The sequence below is a fragment of the Mustela lutreola genome, chromosome 8 (genome assembly GCF_030435805.1).
Source record: "Mustela lutreola isolate mMusLut2 chromosome 8, mMusLut2.pri, whole genome shotgun sequence".
In the NCBI taxonomy this organism is placed as follows: Eukaryota; Metazoa; Chordata; class Mammalia; order Carnivora; family Mustelidae; genus Mustela; species Mustela lutreola.
The window spans coordinates 56,146,641-56,166,183 of record NC_081297.1 but is presented as its reverse complement, the minus strand read 5'-3'; the positions used below and the strand labels follow the sequence as shown (position 1 = coordinate 56,166,183).

The 19,543-nt window shown below is 45.1% G+C and overlaps 2 protein-coding genes across 4 annotated transcripts; both read left to right on the top strand.

The window, feature by feature from the left end:
* Nucleotides 1-3: 3 nt before the first annotated feature.
* On the top strand, nt 4-7,636 carry EEF1AKMT3 (EEF1A lysine methyltransferase 3). Its single transcript, XM_059184792.1, has 3 exons — nt 4-301; nt 426-537; nt 5,710-7,636. The coding sequence occupies exons 1-3, from the start codon at nt 125-127 to the stop codon at nt 6,099-6,101; spliced, it is 681 nt and encodes a 226-aa protein (XP_059040775.1). The 5' UTR covers nt 4-124; the 3' UTR covers nt 6,102-7,636.
* A 202-nt stretch (nt 7,637-7,838) lies between these two features.
* On the top strand, nt 7,839-19,508 carry TSFM (Ts translation elongation factor, mitochondrial). Of its 3 annotated transcripts, none has more exons than XM_059184776.1 (7): nt 7,839-7,968; nt 8,265-8,438; nt 9,062-9,190; nt 10,330-10,452; nt 10,549-10,623; nt 16,826-16,913; nt 18,930-19,508. In XM_059184776.1, the coding sequence occupies exons 1-7, from the start codon at nt 7,912-7,914 to the stop codon at nt 19,334-19,336; spliced, it is 1,053 nt and encodes a 350-aa protein (XP_059040759.1). In that variant the 5' UTR covers nt 7,839-7,911; the 3' UTR covers nt 19,337-19,508. The 3 variants fall into 3 exon arrangements, with proteins under 3 accessions (XP_059040759.1, XP_059040761.1, XP_059040760.1); XM_059184778.1 differs by lacking the exon at nt 18,930-19,508 and adding an exon at nt 17,276-18,913 and having other exon boundaries at nt 7,844-7,968; XM_059184777.1 differs by lacking the exon at nt 10,549-10,623 and having other exon boundaries at nt 7,848-7,968.
* The last annotated feature ends 35 nt before the right edge of the window (nt 19,509-19,543 follow it).

Here is a 19,543-nt window from a genome sequence, read left to right as displayed (position 1 = left end):
AACTCGGGAAGGCGGGGCTCGGTGCCACGGAGAAGCCCAGGCGATCCGCGGCCCCACACCCCCAGCCGGTCCCAGATCCGGGATACCAGCGCTGGCCTGGGGGTCCGCGTGCGCTCTCATCCGGATGGCCGACCCCTGCTCAGATCGTGAATCAGACTCCGAATACGTGTTCCCGCGTGAAGTCGGACTTTTCGCGGAGTCGTACTCGGAGAAAAGCCGGTTCTATTTCTGTGGGCACGTGCTGAGCATCACACAGAACTTCGGGTCCCGCCTCGGGGTGGCGGCGCGCGTGTGGGACGCGGTGAGGAGTGGGCGGCTCTGGACGAGGGCCCCCGGGAGGTCAGGACTCTGGACTCTCCCTCTGCCATATGGAACCATCCACGCGACAGCCTTTTTACTTTCTCTCTCCCCCTTTCCCCCCGTAGGCTCTGAGCCTGTGCAACTATTTTGAAAGTCAAAATGTGGATTTCCGAGGCAAGAAAGTGATCGAACTAGGCGCAGGGACGGGCATCGTGGGAATCCTGGCCGCGCTGCAGGGTGCGTGAGCTTTGTTATACGAGTGGAGTGGGGGTGGGGACTGGGTCGTGGAGAAATTTGTCACTCCCTGGATTCTTGGGAGGGGAGTGATTTGCGACCCGACCAGTCTCTTTTTAACAAACGGGGTGTGTGTGTGCGTGCGCGCATCCTCTTTCTGTGTGCCAGAGAAAGCACCCAGGATGGTTGATTTGGGGGCAGGAAATAAAAACCGGGCAGGCCTTAGAAGGAGTAGGACTTTTTTCTACTTTTTTGCTCTTTGTGATTTCATGAATAATACCGTCACTTAAAACCGCCTTTGCTTTGACATGCTGTTTTGTCAAAATGCATCTTTGGGGGCATTCTGTAGGGGGAGCAATCTGCTTGTATTAAACCAGAGGAGAGCAGATATTAGGTTTTTTAGGGTTTTAACTGTTTGGGAGAAATAAGCGTGAATTCTTGAGGGTTAGGGTGTTTTTTGTGGGGGAAGTGGGGGTAGGAATTAGGCACTGCAGACTTCGGGAAGGAAAAGGTAAGGAAAATTTTGCTTCACTTTTTTTTCAAGGATCCAAAACTACAAAGGAAACAGCTCCTAATTTATAATCTAATGGGCAGGCAAAACCTCACACCCAAAACACTCATTTAAAACACTTATGATGTCATCTCCCTAGTAATGCAAATGTCTTTGTTCTTGGGAACACAACTAGGTCACATTCAGGGAAGTCTTCCCAGAGACAGGCATTCATTCTTGTGTTCATTCAGTCAATATCTGTTTGGAGCCTTCTATCGTGCCAGGTACTGGGATATAACAGTGAGTGAGACACCTTTCCTGTTCTTGAGGAGCTTATGGTCTAGTGGGGAAGGTGGGGGCAGATGTTATGGTACTGGAATTATGGTGATGTATGCACAGAGCCAGTGGACATGCTCTGGCTATGTGTCCCTTGATCCCTGGGAATTCAAAGAGAAGCACTGTGAAGTGAGAAGGTGAACAGTTCGAACACAGCAGGCTCACAGAACCAAGGGATGTTAAAAGCAATTTTCCATGAAGGAAGAGCAGAGGAGAGATATACAGTTATGCTAAAATGGGAGAAAAGTGAGTAATATGGATGGGAACACCTGCTTCCACTTGCTCCAAGACTGGGTTCTCCTCCTTTGCCCCTGTCCAGCTGCCAAATAAGAAATCTAGGTGTCATCGTGTCCTTTGCTCTCTCCTGCTCACATCTCGGCAATCAGTCAAACCTGTGGGTCATAAGTCCTTAATAGTTCCCCAGTTGTCTGCTCCTCTTCCTACCATCTCCAGTTCAGGCCACTGTTGTTTCTTCCTTGGGTTTTCACAAGTGTCTTCAAGCTTACCCATGGGAAGGTAAGCATGCCAAAAGTAGATCTTGTGTTCTTCCTGCACCCAGGCTGTTTTTCCTTCAGGTGTTCCCATCTCAGTGAACCAAAGCATCATCTACCCAACGGGAAACCTAGATATCACCTTTGACATGTCCATTTTTTTCACCCCCATAGCCATTACTCAAGTCCTACTGATTTTATCTTCTAAAAATCTCTCAAATCTCACGTTTTCCCATCGACACTGATGTCTCCCCAGTCCATGCCACCATGGGCACTTGCCTGCCCTGCTGCATTTAGGCCACCTCGTCTTCCTGCTTTGACTCCTTGCCCCCTCCCAGACCTCTGCCCACTCTACCCAGCAGAGTGATCTTTTCAAGATGCACCTGTAATCGCCTCTCACTCCCATCTTTCAATGAGTTCTTGTTCTTTCAAAATCAAACCAATAACTTTGGCATGGCTTCCACGGTCCCGCCTCCCTCTCTGGCCTCTTTCTGTGCTTCTCCCTCCCTTGTGCTCCTCATGCTGTCAGTTACCCTTCTCTCAGTGCCTTAAGTCTGTCTTGATGTTCTCATCCATGGAGCCTTCATACAGATAGTACTCTTGAACCACCTGGTTTATTCAGATGCATCCTTCAGTGCTCAGCTCAAACATCACTTCCAAGGGAAAGTCTCTTTGGTATCCCCATCTCCAGGCTAGCTTAGGCCTCCTAGTATATACACAACCGTGCTGACTGGTTTCGTTTTGAATTTGTCATTACTAAGCTTAAGTCCTTAAGCACTGCCCAGCTAGTCTGTTACTGGCAGTGCACGTGTTCTTCCATTGTGCACGTATTCTTCTGTTCTCCCAAACATCTGTTTTACCTTCTTTCCCTTCAAACCTCTACTGGCCTCCATCCCATCTTCACCCTCAGCTGATGGCTTTGTTGCCCATCTCTTCTGATTGCTTCTATTTTGTTATAGAAAATTTTCCACGTTCATGTCACAATGTCTACTCACCTGTGTCCATTTTAAGTGCTGCCTTCTCTCCTGTTACCATCCATAAACACACTGTGCTCCTAGCTAAGTCAGGCTCTCCACTTGTCAACAGGACCCCGAACTTTCTATCTACTCAAAGACATTGTTCAGCAAACCTCCTCCCCATCCCCTGTCCCCCCTGCATCACCAGTTTTTCCTTTTCTCTGGAACATTCTATACACACGTGCACGCGCACACACACATGCACACTCACACACACACACACGTATTACATATATAAATATGCCATATTTTCTCTTAGAAAAAAACTGTTGGGGGTGCTGGGTGGCTCAGTGGGTTAAGCCGCTGCCTTCCGCTCAGGTCATGATCTCAGGGTCCTGGGATCGAGTCCCGCATCGGGATCTCTGCTCAGCAGGGAGCCTGCTTCCCTTCCTCTCTCTCTGCCTGCTTCTCTGCCTACTTGTGATCTCTCTCTGTCAAATAAATAAATAAAATCTTTAAAAAAAAAAAAGAAAGAAAAAAACTGTTGGTCCTACATATTCTTTTGTTACCACCCCATTTTTCTGTTCTGCTTTATAACAAAACTCCTCAAAAGAGTTAATCTTCTTCATCTGTAGTTCCTGTCTTACTTTTCCCTCAATCCATTCCACGTTTCTGCCCTTATTTGCAGCAGTCAAACCAACTCCATGTTTGTAAGTACAGGAGTTGGTTATGAGCCCACTTGACTTGACTTTGCAGCATTTGACTCTCCCTCCTCTTTGAAATGCTTCCTTTCATTTCCAGGGTACCACACTTCTGCTTTCTGCCCACCTCACTTGCACTGGAGTTGTCCTTTGACCCCTTCCCTTTTTTTTTCCTTTTTTCTTTTATTTTTTAATTTTTAAAGATTTTATTTATTATTTGACAAAGAGAGACACAGTGAGAGAGGGAACACAAGCAGGGGGAGCGGGAGAGGAAGAAGTAGACTTCCCGTCAAGCAGGGACCCCAATGCAGGGCTTCATCCCAGGACCCTGAGATCACAATCTGAGCCAAAGGCAGACGCTTAACCCCGGGTGCCCCGCCCGCTTCCCTTTTCTGTCTATACTCCCCACTCCCAAGCAATCCCATCACCTCATGGGTTTAAATCCCGTTTCTATGCTCATGACCCTGTAACTCCCATTTCCATCTCCAGATTTGTTTGTGGAACATCCTACCTACCCGACATCTTCATGTGGTTGTCTGGTGGGCACCTCACACATAGACAGGAACTAATGATCTTCCTCTCCAGTCCTGCTCCTCCTATAGCCTTCTACCTTTTAGTAAATAGCAGTTCAGTCTTCTAGTCAGTCAGCTCAAACGACCCCTCTCTCTAGTATTTCATGTCCAGCCTCTCAGCACATCCTGCTGACTGTACCTTCAGAATCATTCAGGATCTGACCATTTCTCAGATGGGGCTACCACCCTGGTTCAAATGAGCATCACCTCTCAGTTGGGTTAGCTGTCTCCTAACTGGTCTCTTCACTTCTGAACTTGTCCCCCTGCCATCCTTTCTCATCACAGCAGTCAGAGTGATCCTTTATTCACTTGTTTATTTGAAAGATATTTATTTATTAACTTATTCAATTTTTATTTAAGAGAGCATGGGGAGGGGCAGAGGGAGAGGGAGAGAGAGCATCTCTAGCAGACTCTGCTCTAGCCACTGGCCTTCCTGCTCTTCCCCAGACTTACTGACACACTCCTGCCCCAAGGTCTCGGCACGTATTAGTCCCTTATTTGGCACATTTAGCCTGAGAGATCCATGTGGTTTGTTCCATCATTTCCTCCAGGTCTTTGCCCAAACATAATCTGTTGAGCGAGCCATTTCCCAACCACTCAATTTAAAATTACATGTCCCGCCCCGTCCCTGAAGCAATTCTTATCCCCCTTCTCTGCTTAATGCTTTGCCATAGCATCTGGTGTACAGTGTATTTTCTTTGATTTGTTTTGTTTGTTGTCCATTTTTTGCTGCTAGACCAGAATCCCTCTGAGGGGAGGGATTCTTGTCTGATTGGTTCACTGGTGTATTCTCAGCACCTGGCACAGAGGCACAAAATAAATATGAATGAAGGAAGGAATTTTTCCTTTGTCTGTAACAGTTGTCACGGTCAGGATCTGTTTCGCAGTATCTTGTGTGTCTCTACCTCTCTCACAACACTCAAGGAAGTGCTGAGGTTTTATCTTGCTCACCACTGTGCTGCCAGAACTTAGTAGGGGCTCAGTACATGTATTTCTTGCATGAATGAAGCTTTCTGAGGTGCTAATCTGATTATCCTCACCCTCTGCTTCTACCTATAAAACCTAGCCCCCTCAGAATCAAACTCGAGTCTCTTAGCATGTCATCGTTATTCTCCGGTCTTGATACTTCTCTCTTTCCTTCCACATGCCCTAAGGTTCAGCCTTCCTTGAACTTGTGATGCTCTCATCCCCAGGCCTTTGTACTCTCTGTTCTCTGTCTGGGAAGCTCCACCTAACTAACTCCTGCTTGTCCTTTGGGGCTTGCTGAGGCCATGTCTTCTGGAAAGCTTTCCAGACCCATGAAGTTTGGTGTGGGTCAGTAGGGGCTGGATGCATACATAGCCCTTCTCCAGCTCGGTCCTGCCCAGGCTTCTGGTGACGCCTTGTGGTTGTATGTTGGACAGAGAATTTGAAGATCAGCTCAAAGACAATGTTGATGTTGTAGAATGTAAAGCAACGAGGACAGCAGCAAGTGAGATGGAGGTTAAGGTAACTAAAAGCCCAAGTGTGCACTCTGGGCTGGCAGGACACTGTTCTCTAGGCCCTGCGGTCTCTGGGCCTTCTGGGTAGGAGCCGAGACCCCTCAATTGGTCTGTCTGACTTGCATTTCTCTTCCTTCCTCTCTCTCAGGGGGCAATGTTACCATCACTGACCTGCCCCTGGCCCTAGAGCAGATCCAGGCCAACGTCCAGGCCAATGTGCCGGCTGGAGGTCAGGCCCAGGTCCGCGCATTATCCTGGGGGATTGACCAGCATGTTTTCCCTGGAGACTATGACCTGGTGCTGGGGGCTGATATCGTGTACCTGGAGCCCACCTTCCCACTGCTGCTGGGCACCCTCCAACACCTATGCGGGCCCCATGGCACCATCTATCTGGCCTCCAAGATGAGAGAGGAACATGGCACAGAGAGCTTCTTTCAGCACCTCCTGCCCCAGCACTTCCAACTGGAGCTGGCCCAGCGGGATGAGGATGAGAATGTCAACATCTATAGAGCCAGGCAAAGGGAACCAAGACCTGCTTGACAACACCCTTCTGCTCCTCTGAACCCCTTGTCCTAAGAAAAGAACTGCCGTATCTCCACAGCCATAAGCATGAGGAAGAGAAGTATGGGTTTCCTTTGCCTCTCTCTTTCCTCCTTCCCTCTTTGTTCCCCTAGATACTCTTGGGCTGGTGCTGGGAGGTGCCTGCTTGGTAGGAATCTTAGAGCCCTCATAGCGCTGGGTTAGAGCACAAAGGAAGTTCCCAGTTCCTGTTCCCAGAGGATGAAATGAAGAATTTTAGGGATAGGGGTGACAAATGGGAAGTGAGAACAGTGGTTGCAGATAGACTGTCCCTGAACCCTTCCAGTCCTGCTGTGTTGTTTTTTGTTTTGTTTTGTTTTGTTTTTAATACAGAATGGACTTTTTTCCCTGCCAGATTTGAATGGAATTTTTTTTTTAAAGGGAAAGAAGATCATCTCTGCATCCAAAGAATTCAGGCTTTTGCTGGGGGACTAGGAAGGAATGAACCTCAGACCACCCACTTCTTGCTTCTGGAGACAGAGTCTGGTGGGACCATGGCCCTAACTAGGTCAAATCCTGCCTGCCCTAAAGCTGGGGAAATAGGCAGCAAGCTGTCCTTTGGACTATGGCTTCTTCATCCTTTTTGGAGCTGGAACCGGGATCACTAAGTACTAGGTTTTTCTCATCTTTGGGTTTTCTTCAGGTTTCCAAGCCCTGTTGGTCCTTCCTTGCTAATGTGTTTTGTCTTCCTCTCTTTTTTCTTCCCACTGAGCTACCTCTACTTGGGGCTCCCTTTTACTCCTTGGGCCACATATCACCTCCTCTGGATTCCTGGCCTCCATTCCCTCCCATTGAAGCCACTTATCAAACTCTGTTGATCTTCCCACATCGGCTCTGATTAGCTTCGGATGCCTACAGCAAGAGTACACCCCTTGGCTTGGTACTCAGTCCAACCTGAGTGATCCCAAATTACTCTTCTTTTTCATTTTCAACTGGTTTCCTATGTGTATTGCAACCTCTGGACAAATTCCAAATGTCTACTCTTTGTTCCCTATTTCCACACCTAAATTCCTTGTTTTCTTCATTCTTTCTGGTGATTCTCTGCCTGGAAGGGCTATGTCTACTTGTCAAAATCTTTATTACTCTTCACCTCTTTCCTGAAAAAAACTTTTACAGAGCCTCCTGTTTGGGTGTGATTTCTTTCTCCCTGGAGACCCTTTCACTGTTTGTTCATCTTATGGGACTTACATGATCTTACGTGGTTACTTGCCTGTTCCCTATTTTCTCACCATTAGATTATTTTGGAGGGTAGGGCTGTGGTTTACTCTTCTCTAATTCCCTGAAGTCTAGCACAGCTCCCAGCGTACAGTAGATGTCCAATAAAGACTTTGCTCATTCAACAAATATTTACAGGGTTTGTTGAAAGGACTCCACTCTTACCTCCCCAGGTGCCCTTGGCCAAATTTCTGAACCCATCCACCTACCTCACAAGTTTGTCGTGAGTCCTAAATGGATGACTCTGAAAGATGAACGGAAATAAAGAAACATAAAATGTTGCCACGTGTCTTGAATTGTTATTTTGCGACAACTTTGTCCCACGGTTTCTGTTATTTTATCTATGGTGGGAGTGAGGAGATGAGGGGGAATATATCCCTTGTGAAATCGTCTCCAAAAGCAAGGTAGAAGCGGCGAGTGCGCCCACCCCGGTCAGCAGGTGGCGCAGTCCTCGCTCGGCGCGTTGTGATGAGGAGATTTGGCCCTGCCGCGGCGCCGTAGGCTGGTGGCCTCACCCGTGCGCCGGACGGCGGCAGCGTACTCTGGGGCAAGGGAGATGTCGCTGCTGCGGTCGTTGAGTCTCCACTTGGTCGCGCGGGCCGGGAGCTGTTCGGTGAGGGGTCTGGGTCCTCCCACCGTCCCGCCTTACTTGCAGATCTCCCGAGCGCTCGGAACGCAGTGTTTCCTTCCGTTCCCCGTTCGACTCCATCTTCCACTCCCCGCCCCCCCCCACGCCCCCAACCTCATTTTCTCAGTGGGGTCCAGTCCCCAGTTGGCTGCCTTCCCCCACCCCCGGAGGAGGTGTCTCCTAAGGTGGCCTCCTAAGGTGGCATTCCCACCGACGTGCTCTCCACCCGCCGGAGTTCCTGGCTGCTTCCTGCTTCTCATCCCTTTCTTCTTCCTCCGCAGGCGGGACCCCTTCGGCTTCAGTCGCTTCAGCCGTGGCACACATTTCACACTGGGCCCTGGCTCTCTTCTGCGGCCTCCAGCAAGGAGCTTCTCATGAAGCTGCGGCGAAAAACAGGCTACTCCTTTGTAAACTGCAAGAAAGCTCTGGAGACTTGTGGCGGGGATCTCAAACAGGTGTGGGGGAGGAGGGCGAGGGGAGCAGGGCGGGGTACTAGGGCCCGAACTCAGTCTCTCGGGGAGGTGCTGCTAGAGAGCAGTGAATCAGACCTGCTACCCAGGGACCCATAACTGCAGAACTCTGGGTAGGATTCTGACTTAAATGACAACCTCACCCTTTGACCGTGTTTTGACTCCGGAAGCCGTTAACTCAGGATCCCATGGTTAGCAAACTCTATTCCAAGCACAGTGCTATGCTGTTTCCCTGCTGCTTGGAGCCCAAAGGGCTCGTGTGGGCTTTGGGAATGAGAACCATCAGGACTCAAACTGTGGTGCCCTCACACTAACCCTGTGATCTAGGACACCTTACTCTTTCAGAGTTGAATTGTTCTTGTCTGTATAATAGAAATACTACTGTCTGCTTCATGGGGTTGTTGTGAAGATGAAATTTATCCAAAGCACCAGGCACAATGCCTGGTATTTGGCATTCAGTGGTAGGCTGCCAGAAAACGATAGATGCTTTCGTTTCCATTATAGGACTGAAGGGAAGCAGAAAGAATTAGGGAACCTGAACATATTTTAGAGCTCCGTTCAGTTCTAAATTCTATGACTTTGTCATCTGCTGTATTTTTATTTTATAGGCAGAGAGCTGGCTCCACAAACAGGCCCAGAAGGAAGGCTGGAGCAGAGCTGCCAAACTCCATGGCAGGAAGACCAAAGAAGGTCTGATTGGGCTACTTCAGGAGGGAAACACAACTGTGTTAGTAGAGGTGAGTTGTCAGAATTCCAGATAACCAGGAACAGCTGCCCCTTGGGTGGAAAGAAGAGGTGTTTGAGAACAGCAAAAGGTTGTTGAAATTAAACTGGTGAGACCACAGTTATGAATTCACTTAAGTATAGAAATGCACAGATATGTTTTTGAATAAAGGCCTAGAAGTCAAAAAGATTACAGATATCCCCCACTTTTTGAAAGTTTGAGTTACGCACTTTACATTTACAAAAGACCTACATTCCTACCTGTTTTGTTTTGGTTAACCAAAAAGAAATTCAAAGAGTACTTTCACTTTTATGAAAAAAAAAAAAAAGGCAAAAAGTGAAAATAGCCTTCCCTGTTGGTTTTGCCCTGAGTTGCTTTAGAGGCAGGGGCACCCTAACAGCAAGAGTTGTGCCCCCAAACTACTCCCTGCCCAAACTACACTCAGCCTCAAGCTGCCATACCTTTGAACTTTGTGAGCATCTGTATTTTAGGTCGATTTATTTTGTGCACCCACGTCCATCTAAATGAATGATAACTGATTTTTCGCTTTATGCCATTTTGGCCAACAAAAGGTTTCATAGGAATATTCTGCTTTGAGATGGTGGAGCAAACCTATGCTTCTACATGTGAGACTCGTATAGCCTTATAACTTGCCACTGATTGTTTCCTGGAACACATTTTAAAGCTAGGAATTATATTAGTTGATGGATAGCATGTAGCTGTTTTAGAGGAGGTTTAGGGGCCTCAGCTGGTGAAGAATCAGATGTGGGTTGGTTTAGAGTGAGAAAAGGAGATAAGCATGCTGATAGCAAAAGTGGCTTGGTGTTGGAGGAGCCTGGAGAATTATGTGTTCATGGCCTGCAGCCATAGGCAAGTGGTGAACTTGTAGTGAGTCCTTTGGGGGACATTATGGAACCGTCTTTTGAAAGTGCGAGTCATTGCCAACTCATTGGTGGAGCAGGAATCACTTCATTCAGTTTCTGGCCTCAAGCTAGGAGAGGAACCGCAACCTTAAAATTCTAGGGTCTTTTATTTCTGTTTTATTGAATCTGCAGCTTGTTCTGCAGTACCTTGGTTTACTCTCCAATTTTATGGCACTTTTGCAAACTGTCCGTAAACAGCCTATAAACAACATTAATTTGTTCCCACCAGGTAAACTGTGAGACAGATTTTGTTTCCAGAAATTTGAAATTTCAACAGTTGGTCCAGCAAGTTGCCCTGGGAACCCTGTTGCATTGTCAGAACCTAAAGGATCAACTTTCCACGTACAGTAAAGTGAGTTTTGGGATTATCTGTCAATATGCTGGATTTGCACACACACACCTTTCTTTTTTTCTATTTTTATTTTTAAAGATTTTATTTATTTGACAGTGCGAGCACGCAAGCAGGGGAAGCAGCCGTCAGAGGAGGAGGGAGAAGCAGGCGCCCCTTGGAGCAGGGAGCCTGGTAAGGGGCCTGATCCCAGGACTCTAGGATCATGACCAGAGCCTAAGGCAGAGGCTTAACCAACTGAGCCACCCAGGCACCATGACACACTGCTTTCTTAGGCTCTTCGCTATTCCCTGATTTTCAGACATCCTCATGGCTCACTTTCTTCATGTCCTTGCTTAAATGTTATCTCTTTGGAGAGAAACATCCTTCCTATTGTTCTAGCCCCTTATTTTGCTTCACTGAAAAAGTTTTGTTATAATACTATGTATTTATTATATTTTTATTTATTTATATATTGATTGTCTTCCCCAATAGAATGTGTGAGTTTCATGAGGCAGAGAATTTGTCTTTTCACTACTGTGTCTGGTGAAAGAGGAGTGGGCCCAGCATTTGGTTGGGGCTCATTAAATGTTGAATGAATGAATGAATGCCAGTGGTGTAGAGTCCTTCAAATCAGCTGAAGCGTTTTTTCTTTAAAGATTTTTTTTTTAATCATTTGATACAGAGAGATACAGAGAGAGCACGGGCAGAGAGAGGCAGAGGGAGACAGAGAAGCAGACTCCTTGCTGATCAAGGAGCCTGATGTGGGGCTCGATCCCAGGACCCTGGGATCATGACTGAGCCAAAGGCAGATGCTTAACCCTCTGAGCCACCCAGGTGCCCCACTTTTCTTTTCTTTCTTTCTTTCTTTTTTTTTTCAAAGACCTACCTATTCTAGAGAGAGTGAGAGTGGGATCTGGAATTGGGGGGGGAGGGGACGAGGGAGCGGAAGAAAATCCCAAGCAGACTCCCTGCCAAGGGTGGAGGCCTATGGAGGGCTCCAGGCTCCCCTGGGGTGGGGGATGGGGGTACGGCTGGGTGCAGGGCTCGATCCCACAGTAAGACCTGAGCTAAAATCAAGAGCCAGAAACTTAACTGACTGAGCCACCCAGGCACCCTAATCAGGTGAACGTTTCTTTGTATTCAGAAATCTAGAATAGCCTGAGGAAAGGATTTCTTCTTTTTTTCTTTCTTTCTTTCTCTTTCTTTTTTAAGGAAAGGATTTGTAAATACAGATATTGGAGAAGGCACAGTTTAGGAAAACTAGTATATTCTTGTTCATAGGAGAAGCAGGATGGAATTATATTAGTCTGCCTTTGGTTCATCCTTAAGGTCAAAACAAAAATGAACCAACTACTCATTTTTTTATGTGTGTTTTTACTACCTTTTCTCTCCTTTGTATCCTTCTCTTGAGAGCTTGTGGTAAATGTTCAAAGATGAGCTACTTAAACTAGAAGTTCTAATCTATTTTCTTTCTTTTTTAAGTAAACTCTGCTCCCAAGGGGTGCTTGAACTCATGACCCCAAGATTAAAGAGTCGCATGCTCTACCAACTGAGCCTGCCAGGCACACCCAGTTATTTTTTTTTTTTTAAATTTTAAATTTTAATTTAAATTTTTTTATTATGTTCAATTAGTCAACATATAGACACCTAGAAGTTCTAATCTTGACTGCCTATAAGTCTGTAACCCTGAGCCATTCACTTATTTTGTCTCTGTTTCATTATCTGTAACAAATATTGGTTCATTTTAGCTTCATTTATTTTTTTCCCTTTTGGCCTTTAATTTTTTTTTTAACTTTTATTTTGAAAAACATTCAAACTTATGGAAAAGTTGCCAGTGTTCTGGAATAAGCTACATTGTACTTTTATCTAGATTCACCATTTGTTAACATTTTGGCACATTTGTTGTATTACTTTTTATATACTTATTGTTACCATCACTCTTTCATTTTATTTTAAAGTAACCTCTGCACCCCAACTTGAGGCTGGAACTCACAACCCCAAGGTCAAGAGTTGCATGCTCAAGGGGCGCCTGGGTGGCTCAGTCGTTAAGTGTCTGCCTTCAGCTCAGGTCATGATCCTAGGGTTCTGGGATCGAGCCCCGTGTTGGGCTCCTTGCTGAGTGGAAAGCCTGCTTCTCCCTCTCCCACTCCCCATGCTTGTGTTCCATCTCTCACTGTGTCTCTATCAAAAAAAAAAAAAAAAAAAAAAAAAAAAGAATTGCTTGCTCAACCAACTGAGCTAGCCAGGTGTCCCATCACTATTTTTTTTTTTTTTAAAGATTTTATTTATTTATTTGACAGAGAGAAATCACAAGTAGATGGAGAGGCAGGCTGAAAGAGAGAGAGGAAGAAGCAGGCTCCCTGCCCAGCAGAGAGCCTGATGTGGGACTCGATCCCAGGACCCTGGGATCATGACCTGAGCCGAAGGCAGCGGCTTAACCCACTGAGCCACCCAGGCGCCCCGTCCCATCACTATTTAAAGAAATTTTTTGCAAGTATGTTGCAGACAACAGGACCGTTATTCCCTTGAATAGGTTATTTCCTAAAAATGACATTCTTCTATGTAACCACAGTACAATAATCACAATAAAGAATTTTAACACTGATACAGTATTTTAATTTATATAATATAGGACATATATTCATATTTTGCCAGCTAGCACTTTTTCTTCGGATCCAGGATCCAGTCCGGTATCATGTGTTGTAATTAGTTGTCATGTTTGTTTAGTGTCCTTTCTTTGCTTCACAGCCTTTCTTTGTCTTTCATTACAATGACCTTTTTTTTTTTTTTTTTAAGATTTATTTATTTATTTATTTGACAGAGATCACAAGTAGGCAGAGAGTCAGACAGAGAGAGGAGGAAGCAGGCTTCCCGCTGAGCAGAGAGCCCAATGCGGGGCTCGATCCCAGGACCCTGGGATCATGACCTGAGCTGAAGGCAGAGGCTTTAACCCACTGAGCCACCCAGGCGCCCCACAATGACTTTTTTAAAAAGATTTTATTTTTAAATAATCTCCACACCCAAGGTGGGACTTGAACATACAGCCCCAAGATCAAGAGTTACATGCTCTCCTGACTGAGCCAGTCAGGAGCCCCACACTGACATTTTTTTTTTTTTTTTCCAATAAGCTCCTTTTTAATTTTTTTTAAAAGATTTTATTTATTTATTTGACTGAGATCACAAGTAGGCAGAGAGGCAGGCAGAGAGAGAGGAAGGGAAGCAGGCTCCCTGCTGAGCAGAGAGCCTGATGCAGGGATCGATTCCAGGACCCTGGGAACATGACCTGAGTTGAAGGCAGAGGCTTTAACCCACTGAGCCACCCAGGTGCCCCCTACAATGACATTTTTGAAGAGTAGAGGACAGTATTGTAGAAAGTCCTTTAATTGGGTTTGTCTGATATTTCATCATAGTTAGAGTTTGGGTTTTTAGCATGAATACTAAATAAATTATCCTGTATATTTCCCAGGATGGTGCATCAGGAGGTATGTGATGACCATTGGTCTCATTACTAATGATGTTAATTTTAATTTTTTTATTATTTTTTAAGATTTTATTTATTTGAGAGGGAGAGTGAGAGAGAGCACACAAGGAGGGGGAAGGACAGAGGAAGAGGGAGAAGCAGGCTCCCCACTGAGCAGGGAGCCCAATGCAGGGCTTGATTCCAGGACCCCGTGATCACGACCTGAGCCACAGGCAGACACTTGACCCTCTGAGCCACCCAGGCAGCACTGATGGTACTAAGGTTTTAAGATTTTATTTATTTATTTATTTTAGAGGGAGAGTGAGCGTGAGCTTGTGCTGGAGCAAGCAGGGGAGGGGCAGAGGGAGAAGGAGAGAGGGAATCTCAAGCAGACTGCACTGAGCGAGTAGCACGACCTGGGACTCAATCTCACAACCCTGTGATCATGACCTGAGCTGAAATCAAGAGTTGGATACTAGGAGTGTCTGGGTGACTCAGGCGATAAACATCTACCTTTGGCTTGGGTCATGATCCCAGGGTTCTGGGATCGAGGCCTGCATCGGGCTCCCTGCTCAGCGGGAAGCCTGCTTCTCCCTCTCCCAATCCCCCTGCTTGTGTTCCCTCTCTCTGTCCCTCTCTCTCTCTCTCTGTCAAATAAATAAATAAATAAATAATTCTTTTTAAAAAAAAAAAAAAAAGGAGTTGGATGCTCAACCAACTGAGTCACCCTTTGTCCCTGATGATGTTAATTTTGGTCTCTTCTTGGTCAGGGTAGTATCTTCCAGGTTTCTCCACTGTGAAGTTACTCTATTTCTCTTTATAATTAACCAGTAGTCTGTATGGGAGATTCTTTGAGACTGTGTAAGTGTCCAGTTCATCAAAAAACTTTTACCTGAAAGTATTAGCATCCATCCATGATTCTTTGTCATGTTCAGTTATGACTGATATTTACATAATGGTTACTTTTCTATCTCTTAAAATTTCTTTTACATGTGTTCATTTTATTAGTTGGCATTCTGCTGCTGCTCTGCTCCTTCAGCAGACAGATGCAGGAAGTGTGTGTGTGTTCCAGTTCTAATCCTGCATCCCAGGTTTTTCCTTTCCTTCCCCTATTCTATTTTTGTATCTTCCTTCTTGCACTGTCAGTACACTGGCTCTTAGCAACTTCAGTGTTTACTTATTTTCTCATCGTTCCAATACACTCTAAATCGTTTTAGTGACTATACCTGACTGCTGCAAATAACAAACCTGTTAAGGAGTTTAAGATTCCTTGGATGTTGTTTTTGTCTTTACATTGGAGTTACATGGTCAAAGGACCGTATTCAAAGTTACTTAGATTAGTTTTTACCCCTTCTGTGAAGTTACATTAATACAGTTAGAGTCTTGTGTTTCTGTGTAGTTAATTTTGGTTTTACCCCCAAATTCTTGTTAATCTAATTTTGTTTTTAAATTTGTAAAACATTGGGGCACCTGGGTGGCTCTGCCTTTGGCTCAGGTCGTGATCCCAGGATCCCAGGATCGAGCCCTGCATTGGGCTCTCTGCTCAGCAGGGAGCCTGCTTCCCTCCCTCTCTCTCTGCCTGCTTCTCTGCCTACTTGTGATCTCTGTCTGTCAAATAAGTTTAAAAAAAAAAGTAAAACATTAACAAGATTCTGAAAGTTAAAGCTGTAATATACATGCACACACGTGTACACACAAAGAAGTCTCACTCCTCTTTCTCTCCTTTCTACCTTATTCTTGTCCACTCTAGTAGATAACTAGTTTCATTGGTTTTGGGTATCCTTTAAGTCTTTTTTGCAAAAATAGCATATTTATATAAATCTTTCTTACACAAATGATGGCATAATATATACATATTCTTGGGGCACCTGGTGGCTCAGTGTGTTAAAGCCTCTGCTTTCAGCTCAGATCATGATCCCAGGGTCCTGGGATCGAGCCCCGTGTCGGGGTCTCTGCTCAGCAGAGGGCCTGGCTCCCTTCCTCTCTCTCTGCCTGCCTCACTGCCTACTTGTGATTTCTGTCTGTCAAATAAATAAATAAAATCTTTAAAAAAAAATGTGTGTATATATATATACTTTTTTAAAAGATTTTTTAAAGGTATATATATATACACACACCCACATACTTTTTTTTTTTTTTAAGGATTTATTTGAGAGAGAGAGTGTGCACGCACACGGGAAGTGGCAAAGGGAGAAAGAGAGAATCTCCAGCAGACTCCTCACTGAGTGTGGAGCCCGATGCAGCTGCCCCTAGATATATAGTCTTTTAATTTGCTTTTTTTCACTTAATAATATAACCTGGAAATACTTTGTAGCAGCTCATGCAGAACTTTTCTTTTTCCCAGCTGCATAGTTTTTCCATTATGTGGCTGTGCCATGGTTTATCCAACCAGTCTTTTAGCTTTAACATTTTATGATTGTTTGAAAATACTGTTCTTGATTTCTTGGAAACTACAGTCAAAGAAGTTAGGCCAGAGGATGGGATTGAGATAGAATTGGGGGTGATACAGTGATAGAATATAATAGAGATAAAAATAGAACTCTTATAAATTTGTAACATCTTTGGCTTAATGAAAACATTCATTTAGGGGGCCCCTGGGTGGCTCTGTGGGTTAAGTGTCTGACTCTTGGTTTCAGCTCAGGTCATGATGTCAGGTTCCTGGGATCAAGCCCTGTGTTGGGCTCTGCACTCAGCAGGAAGTCTTCTTGAGAGTCTCTTCCTCTCCCTTTGCCCTTCCCTTGTGCAGGCTTGCTCGCTTATGCTTTTTCTCTCTCAAATAAATAAATCTTTAAAAAAAAAAAAAAGACCTGAAATATTCATTTATACTTAGTTGTCTTAAATCATTTTTTGAGAAACACACTATTTTTGCCTAGTTTCTTTGTAATTTAAGTGGGACAGAACAGATTTGTTCTTTTTGTGTATGTGTGCACTTAGGGCTTCCTGAATTCCTCTGAGCTTTCTGAACTTCCAGCTGGGCCTGAGAGAGAAGGTTGTCTCAAGGATCAGCTAGCCTTAGCAATTGGTGAGTATTTGTAAGGATTATGGGAACTGGAAGTCATGAACTGGACCTCCTGGTATCTTTGATATTCCTCCACACCTGATCGGGAATTGCAAGTTCATGTGCCCACAAGGGTCAGGATATATGAATGTGAGAAGTGGGTTGTGTTGTGCGTTAGACATTAGTGAGCAGTAGGGTCCCTGAGACTTTCACACTGGTGAAGGAAACTGCCACCAGGCTCTAGCCAGTTGTTACCTTGCGTGGTCAGAATTTTTAAATTCCTTCAAAAGAATTTAGCTTTCTGTTTAAAAATTTCAGTTTTTAATGTTTGCAGCTAATTAAAATGATTTTCCTCAATCTGCGGGCTGACCAAAGCATGTCTTTAGGCAGGGATGGCTTTTGACTTCTTCCAGTTGACCACCTCTCTATACGCTGTGGGAGATACACTACATCAGAAGTCATCTCACCTTCTTTATAAAGGGATCCAGGAATATTTGGGGGCATCATGTAGGAATTTGAGCTCTTTTTAAGAAAAATCTGATCCTGAATTTGTGAAGGTTTATTCCTTCAGAACCACTGGGCACAGGAACCATAGCTGGATCATTGTGCCGGAACTAGTGGGAATTTTGCTTTCTTCCTGCGTGTCCTTGATGGAAGGAGGGAAGTAGGGCTGGGTTGGAGCTTGCTGGGAATTTACTGTTCATCCATCGTTTCCAGTCAAGGCATCAATTCTGTTTTTATCAGGTTATCTTGAAATATGTATGATGTTTTAGTGAGTCATGGCTGAGAAGCCAGGCAGACAGCTGCGAATGGGACTTATTAAGAAATTCTGGAAGAACTGGGTGTTTCAGCCTTGTCAATTTCTGAGAATTAACTACTGTTCAAATGCTTTGAATTGTTTTAAGATATCTTTTGATTTCTCCCCTTATTAAGACTTTTAGATATAATTATGGCTAATGCAGGGATATTTACCTAGACCTTTTGGGGTCTCCTAACCTCTTTCCTACTCTTTGGCTTATTTGGACTTATGTTAGAGAGAATAGCATCCTGAGGAGACAGGGAAACCTGGAATTATATTTGATTCTTAAAAATAATGCTGGGGGCAACTGGGTGGCTCAGTAGGTTAAGTTCCTTCCACTCAGGTCATGATTCCAGGATGCTGGGGTTGAGCCCTACATCGGGCTCCCTGCTCAGTGGGGAGCCTACTTCTCCCTCTGCCCCTTCCCCTGCTCTTGTTCCCTCTCCCTCTCAAATAAATAAAATCTTAAAAAAAAAAAATTTATTTTTGCTGAGAGGAAGTTGAAACTACCTGATGGTATGGGGTTTGGGTTTTCTGGGGCTTTTAGTTGTGGACTTTTTCCTGCTATCATGGATGACGAAGAGTTGTGTCAGTTATGGTGATTTTCGGGAGGGATGGTAATTTCAGGGGAAGAAAACACCTAATTGCTTTGGAGTGAGATGCAGGCTTTGCTTCCAGCTCTGGCATGTAGTAGCTGTGTAAGCTTGGGCGGTAGCTCGAGCTTTCTAAGCCTACATCAAACATAGTAATGATAGCCAGCATTTGTGTGCCCTCTGTGCTAGATCATGTAATTAAGCGCATTTACATATGTTACTTTATTTATGTCTCCTAAGAACCCTGCTTTCAGATTATTTTAAGTGATGTCATCTCCATGTTGTGGAAGAGGAAACATTTATGATAAATTCATAAATGGGGTTATGTCACTTGCATAAGGTTACATAGCTGGTAAGGGGCGGAACTGAGACCCGAGTTCAAGGTCTGTGGGACACCATAGCCTATGTTTGTAAGTACCAGTATGGCACGTTGTTGGTGTTCCATAAGGGTGTTCTTTATTTCTCCCACCCCTGCCCACTCCTCCCACATACCTTTTCTTAAATGGCAAATGGTATCTCTCCATATTCATAGTGTAAATGTGGGGAGAGAGGACTGTCTCCCAAACTCGGCCACTTCTATGCATATTTTGGTAACTGCCATGGGTGTCATGTTCTAGAAGCGTGTTACTTGTTTTTTCTTTTTTATAGGGAAACTGGGAGAAAACATGACTCTTAAACGAGCCGCATGGGTGAAGGTGCCAGCTGGGTTCTACGTTGGCTCTTACGTCCATGGAGCAATACACAGCCCATCGCTCCACAACCTGGTGCTGGGGAAGTATGGGGCCTTGGTCATCTGCGAGACATCTGAGCGCAGAGCAGGCCTGGAGGACCTGGGCCGCCGCCTGGGGCAGCATGTGGTGGGCATGGCCCCCCTCTCTGTTGGCTCTTTGGATGATGAGCCTGGCGGGGAGGCAGAAACCAAGATGCTGTCCCAGCCATACTTGCTGGATCCCTCCATCACGCTGGGACAGTATGTGCAGCCTCAAGGGGTGTCTGTCGTGGACTTCGTGCGGTTTGAATGTGGAGAAGGCGAAGAGGCAGCAGAAGCTGAATAGGTTCCAAAGACTTGGCTGGAGGAAAGGTTTCTCCTCAGCTTTGGACATCATTATGAAGAGAAGTTATTTCCTAAGCCTCTTCAAGCCCAGAAGTTGTTTTTCATTGGTGTTTATAAAGAAATGATAGACTCGATGAGTAAAGCTTTAAATAAAATTGCTATATAATTAAGAAGAGTAGAATCTTTTCCTTGTTTGTGTAGTGCTGGA

What these genes read in the sequence shown, in the direction of transcription:
- TSFM (XM_059184776.1), top strand. Translation starts at nt 7,912, where the DNA reads ATGTCGCTGCTGCGGTCGTTGAGTCTCCACTTGGTCGCGCGGGCCGGG. An exon ending in ACACAACTGTGTTAGTAGAG is followed by an intron (nt 9,191 to 10,329) that starts GTGAGTTGTCAG and finishes TGTTCCCACCAG; the next exon opens with GTAAACTGTGAGACAGATTT. An exon ending in TCAGCTAGCCTTAGCAATTG is followed by an intron (nt 16,914 to 18,929) that starts GTGAGTATTTGT and finishes TCTTTTTTATAG; the next exon opens with GGAAACTGGGAGAAAACATG.
- EEF1AKMT3 (XM_059184792.1), top strand. Translation starts at nt 125, where the DNA reads ATGGCCGACCCCTGCTCAGATCGTGAATCAGACTCCGAATACGTGTTC. An exon ending in CGGCGCGCGTGTGGGACGCG is followed by an intron (nt 302 to 425) that starts GTGAGGAGTGGG and finishes TTCCCCCCGTAG; the next exon opens with GCTCTGAGCCTGTGCAACTA. An exon ending in AATCCTGGCCGCGCTGCAGG is followed by an intron (nt 538 to 5,709) that starts GTGCGTGAGCTT and finishes CCTCTCTCTCAG; the next exon opens with GGGGCAATGTTACCATCACT.